The sequence below is a fragment of the Nycticebus coucang genome, chromosome 1 (genome assembly GCF_027406575.1).
Source record: "Nycticebus coucang isolate mNycCou1 chromosome 1, mNycCou1.pri, whole genome shotgun sequence".
NCBI classification, from domain to species: domain Eukaryota; kingdom Metazoa; phylum Chordata; class Mammalia; order Primates; family Lorisidae; genus Nycticebus; species Nycticebus coucang.
In genome coordinates this window covers 103260135-103266674 of record NC_069780.1, presented here as the reverse complement: position 1 = coordinate 103266674, position 6540 = coordinate 103260135, and the positions used below count along the sequence as shown (strand labels likewise).

General features: G+C 39.6%; 1 protein-coding gene across 1 annotated transcript in view; it reads right to left on the bottom strand.

Moving 5' to 3' along the window:
• Positions 1-5578: 5578 nt before the first annotated feature.
• Positions 5579-6540, bottom strand: part of VEGFC (vascular endothelial growth factor C) — a 74415-nt gene continuing 73453 nt past the window's right edge. Inside the window, exon 7 of the mRNA XM_053585177.1 lies at positions 5579-6077. Within this exon, the coding sequence (XP_053441152.1) occupies positions 5963-6077 (115 nt within the window). The 3' untranslated portion in view covers positions 5579-5962. The remainder of the gene's footprint in view (positions 6078-6540) is intronic.

Below are 6540 nucleotides of genomic sequence, written 5' to 3'. Positions count from 1 at the left end.
ACCGTAACAAACTGGTCAGCATACAGAGGTGGTCACCATAGGAACTAGACCGACTAACTGCACCGATATTCACATGTGGTACACATCCAGTCTATAGAAATTAGGTCAACATAAGAGGGGATCAGTGCAGGGAGGGGGTCAATGCAGGGAGGTCCCACTGTAGCTCTGTCAGGCAAAGTAACAGGAATAGTTAAATGAAACCCATTCCTTAAATCTGAGGCAGCTAAGATTTTCTTTGTAGATATGAACATCATCTCCAAAGTGTCTGTGAAGCCATCTGTATGAAGAAATTGAAGCTACCCAGCTTAATTCTGGATACAATTTCTAATAAATGTCTAACCAGCATTGTATATATTGTGTCCCTTAGAGACAACAAAATTTATTCATTTGACTTAAGAATATTTAGTGTGGTCCATTAATTTTATTATCAAGGAAATCTGATTATTTTTCTGCCCACAGGTCACGTGAACAACATGGAATTTCAGTGCTTCATTCAGTACCTTTCCCCTCCTGAGCCCAGCCCAGGCCCACCTGCAGCCTACTGGCCTGATCTGTCTTTGCAGACAAAGTAGCTTTAAATCCCCATAGCCCATGACTTCTCACCACACAGTTCTGTTTATGTGGAGTGAGAAACTTCCATGTAGTTTCATATTCTCCCAATTTTTTCGCCATAGCCAAGGAAACACAATGCATTAGTTTTGAGATGGGCACACCTGAGAGTGCAGATGGTCCGACATGTTCCTGAGGGTTAAAATGTGAACAGAGGAGGCAGCAGGGCAAGAGAGAAAAGTACAATGAGATTATTTCTGCATCATGAAGAAAAAATACATGGAGAGCCACCAAGTATACTGTTTACATTTACTCTGTGCCTGCAACTTATTTGACTTCTCTTGGGAAAATGGCAACGGCATTGCAGCCTCCAAAGCCATTTCTTGGTTCCAAAAGGTTGGAGGGTTGCATTCCTGTTCCTTTATTTTCTATGCTAAGTGGCATAAGCTTTAATAAGCATTATTCAGCTTTTAAACAGGCATATGCATATCATTTTGAAGTTTTCTAGAGCTGCCACTTAGGGGGTAAGATGGGAGAGTGTGGGTGGAGGAGATGAGAAAAAGATCAGAGAATTAAACTTTCAGAGAAGGTAAATGTGCATTAATGTGGGTACTGCAGAGTCTCCGGACCAGGGAGAAAGGAGAAGAGACTGAAAGATCACCAGCACATTCAAGCTGACGTTGTTACTTTCTGGGTGTCTATCTGCAAATTTTTTGGCTTGATATTTTTATTTGATTTTATGTAGGAGAGCATTATATACTCTTGAAAAAGAGTGACCTTTTTAAAAATTTTTTTGAGACAGAGTCTCACTTTGTAGCGTGCAGGGGTGTCACAGTTCACAACAACTTCAAACTCTTGGGTACAGGTGATCCTCCTGCATCAGCCTCCCAAGTAGCTGGCATTACAGGCGCTCCCCACCATGCCTGGCTATTTTTAGAGACTGAGTCTCACTCTTGCTCAGGCTGGATCCTCCCACCTTGGCTTCCCAGAGTACTGGATTACAGGCCTGAGCCCAAATACCATTCTTGTAGAACCATGGAAGGAAAATAAATGAAAGCCTTGCTCTGTACAGGGTTTCCCCACAGTGAGTACACAGAGAACACAGGTGTGGTTCCAAGGTGGCTCTTTAAACCTGGAGTCCTCAAACTGCGGCCCGCAGGCCACATGAGGCAATGTGATTGTATTTGTTCCTGTTTTGTTCTTTTACTTCAAAATAAGATATGTGCAGCAGTGTGCATAGGAATTTGTTCATAGTTTTTTTTTTTTAAACTATAGTCTGGCCCTCCAGTGGTCTGAGGGACAGTGAACTGGCCCCCTGTTTAAAAAGTTTGAGGACCCCTGCAAACTGTCTAAATTTGTTAGGATTTAAGAATTAGAACTACAGCAGAAGGCTGAGTTTTATAATTTATTACATGAAAAAATTTATTTTTGTTTTGTTTTGGTTTTTGAGATAGAGTCTCATTCTGTCACCCTGGGTAGAGTTCTGTAGAGTCATAGCTCACAGCAACCTCGAACTCTTGGGCTCAAGCGATCCTCCTGCCTCAGCTTCCTGAGTAGCTGGGCCTATAGGTGCCCATTACAACACTCGGCCAGTTTTTCTATTTTTAGCAGAAACTCGGACTTGCTGTTGATCAGGCTGGTCTCAAACTCCTGAGCTCAGGTGATCCTCCCTCCTCGGCCTCCCAGAGTGCTTGGGTTACAGGTGTGAGCCACTCACTATATCTGGCTATGAAAAAAATTTAAAAATTTAAAACATTCTCAAGAATGACGTATCCCTGCATTTTCTAAAATGTTCTGGTTTTGATTCTCTTCTGTATATAGTTTAATATAACTTTATGTAACTTCAGAGCCAGGATGTCATACACAATGTTAAGCCAACTCCCTCCTACACCGATTAAGATGCAGAGATTAGAAACCTAGTGTACGACTCCCTATCCACAGCTGTTACTGCAACTCAGCATTGAGTTGTTAGCAAAAGAATGAAAAGATCGTATAAAACTGGTTGACTTTCCATAAGGAGATAGTTATTTCCTGCTTAAAAATACCCAATATATCAAAAATTCACACACCTGAACAAATAATCTTAATTATTTTTATGTATCACTGAATTCCTTAAGTGGTCATTTGGGTGCATAGTATGTGCTTTTCAGATACAATGATAGATTTATTCAGAACTTTCTGGAATTCATCTACTATCTAACAATCAGACACATCCATGCTTTCTTCTGGAACAGCGTGAAATACTATTTTTATGTCACCTCTTACTTGTAATTTTATCCTTTGAAAAATCTGAAAATGAAAGCACAGATCTTGGGCAGAGCAGAATAAAGTAGAGAAGGGGGGTGCAACCCCAGCACTTTCCAGACAGATGAGCACGGGCACCTGCAGGCACACGAGTTTCAGAAGATTCAGTAGTAGCCGGAACAATCACCATAATACAAAGTCTTCCCCCTCCTGTGTCTCTGCTCCCGTCCCACCCCGAGTAAAATCCCTCCTTACACAGGGGCTCCTGAGGAAAGCCTACCACCCACAGAGGTAATGCACGGCCCTCGCTCTGTCCCTTACTGGGCATCCCGAGTGTGCCAGGGAATCAGGTCTTGTCTCCACACTCTGCCTCTTGCTGTGAGTGGTGTGGAGAAGACAAAGGTTATTTTTAGAAATTGTAATAATGGAATCTGTTTCTCTCAAGAAGTTAGAAAAATGTCAAAACTGCCTTCCAAAAACAATAATAATAATAATAATAATCAGGAAGCTAAATCTTATACTTGCAACTGCTTAACAAAATATTTTTACCTGAGTCTTTTAAACTGAGTATAGACTATGTGGTTTCTGGACAGGCTGTTCTGTTTATAAACGTTCCAAGATTTGGACATATTAACTGTGGTGAGCTTACAGCATTTACTCCTCTTTATCCTTTAGATCAGTATCTTGAGAGTCTTTCACAGTTTGTGAACATTCTCACCATAATTTTTTTAACATTCTTGCCAAATCACATTTGGTAATATTTTAAATAATCATTCAGCTTTATCCCTAGTCCAGCAACTCACTGAAGGTGAGCTGTGTCTAAGTGGGATTTTTATGGTCCGCATACATTGTTTGCAGGGCTGCTAACGACGTGTTATCTTTGTTCATGCTACTCTTGCTTTTGGTCAAGATAATTAAGTCTCCAGGAACAAATCTAAATGGCATGATGCTGGCTGCCTTCTTTGGTCTAGTGATTTCTTCCTTTTTGGTTTACCCGTACACCAGGAGAAACTTGTTGTCAGCACAGAGCTTGGATTGTCTTTTACTCTGATAACACAAGTCACCGTATCAGGTTCTCATATTCTTCAGGGGGCCTGAAGTGCTTACTGAGTTTTTTCTGATTTTGCTAAGAAAGGAATCTATTTTAAATGTATCAAATCTAAAAGTGAGCAGATGAACAGTAGCAGATTACATAGCTAATGTTTGTTTGCTTTCATTTTGGGCTTAAATGAGGTGAAAAATGACAAGCTGAACCCTAGCTGACACTTATGCACGATGGCTTGTGCCCCTGTCAGAGGAAGAGGCTGTTTTCATTCTAAGTTTCCTTCTGTGATCACTCCTGAATTGGTTCTTTTGAAGAGATTTTAAGAAATCTAGCTGTTGTGAAATTTATTTTTTTCCTGTTCTCAGGTTTGAAAACTGTGCAGACCTTAGCCAGTATAAACATGTAGCATGTGTAAGTTGTCAGCTGGAGTCAGCTTTAGTGAAAAATAGGAAGATGGTTCATAAATCTATAACGAGAGTTTCAGAAGTCTTTTTTTCAAATATGTAAAAAATCTTCATGAACTAGATGTTAGTGTTGGACAGAGCATTTAATTGGAATTTAGTAAATGTTGCATGTGAAAACTTTTTTAAAAAGTAGAGGGGGAGGATGGGTGGAGGGAGGGTGATTGGTGTGATTACACATGTGGTGCATCTTACAAGGGTACATTTGAAACTTAGTAAATGTAGAATATAATTATCTTAACACAATAACTAAGAAAATTTCAGGAAGGCTATATTAACCAGTGTATGGTGCTCCATGATTGCATTAATATACACAGCTATGATTTAATATTAATAAAAAGTACTAAAAACACTCAGGGTATTTTTTAGGTATCAACCTCCTAATGAAATATTTATGTTGTAACAAAACAGATAGATAATAGATACTAATATTTTGTATCCCTAAACCAGTTAAAAATATTTTTGTTGACATTAAGTTTGCCACCTTCTAGGGAGTTACGTTAACATACTTGTGTAGAAGTTTTCTCCTTTCAGGACTGATTATTTTTATACAGTAGCTACGTCACACTAGCATTTAACAGTCAACAAATCACACATTTGGTTGTATTCATGCAGACAAAATATTAGCATTTGTTCTCAGAGAGAAGTTTTTGTAGTGTGATGCCCTTTTAAAAATGAAGCATCGCTCTTCAGTTGGGTGGCTGACATATTTCCTTTGTGGCATATGTCAACATTTAAATGTTATTCCTGTTTACTTTAAATGTAATAGGAAGCACTTTAGCTGATCAGAAGTTGTTAAATATATGGAAAATATTTTAAAGCCTTTTTCATATTGAAGGATTTTCTACCAAAGTTAAGGGTTTTCCCAGCTCACTGACTAACTTTGAACCCCATAGATGTGCTGAGCGGACTATCTTATAAAAATACTCTGTATTAATTCTCTTGGTTATAAACTGAAAAGCATCATGTGACAAAATGTTTACAATCATTAAAATAGTAAGAGATGAATTTAAACAAAATGTGATAGCATACTGTTGTTCCTCTGCAACTTTCCTGTAGAGCAGTGGTTCTCAACCTGTGGGTCGCAACCCACAGGAACTGTATTAAAGGGCCACAGCATTAGGAAGATTGAGAACCACTGCTTTAGAGGATCACACTTACTCATAGCAACCAAAAACCTGACATCTGGCTAGAGAAAAAGAAAAAGGGCAAAGGGAAATGTTTTTGTGATTGCAGTTTTTGCTTATTGTATAAGATGGCAATGGACCGAACTTACCAGTTTATAATACAATTATCATTTTATTTTAAACATACTTTGCATGATATAAAAATATTGATCACAGTGAGCTTTACCAATTGTTATTGCTACAAAAAATGAATGCGGAAACAATATTTTTAGTGGAAATAAATTATATAGTCATTATTTAAAAAAAAAAAAAAAAGAGAAAAACTTCAACTGTCGGATCTCTGGCAAGACACCAGTCCTTATAAAGAGGCCTCTGCAGGTGGGCTGTGGTCCCTTTCTGTGCTGGTACCCAGGTGGTTTAGGAAAGAGAGTCTGTCCTTGTTACCAGGGGCCCACAGGTCTCTCTGTTCACAGACAGGTTTAATGTGGCAACAGTTTTCCATGACAGAAAAATGACGAACTGGACAATGGTCCAGTCTAGTTCATATGTGGCCTTTTCCAGTATGAGGGAACGCAGCGACACACCTCTTCACTAAACGAAAGTCCCAGCTCACAAGGCTTCGGTCGGTTTGTGCACGGCCGTCGGTAACAACTGAAGGGACACAGAGCAACATGCTGTCATTAATGATCAAGGCAGTAGATTCATTACGCAACCAAGGTACCTTTGTGTTTTTCTACATTTCAAACTAGAATAAAATTCTAATGTATCATAAAATTGTTCAGAGGTTTGTAAAAGTTTATAGTTAGAATCACAATAGTTAAAGAGGGAAGGAAAAGCCCTTGAAACAAAACTCTTGCTTGCTGATGGAGAGATGGTGCGTGACAACGGGCACATCTTTTGAAGTGCTCTCGGTTACGTGGGGGAAAGGAACGGGAATGTCAAAAGTGAGTATTTAAAGCCGGCTGCTTTACTGTGATCACAAGAAACAGGGCAGAATTCACTGGAGTCTGGGACTCACAGGGGACCCAGACGTTAGGCAATGAAACCCAGCCACCTTGGCGGGACTGCGATCCCCAGGGACCAGCCTCACCCTCATACTGTCACCATGGGCATC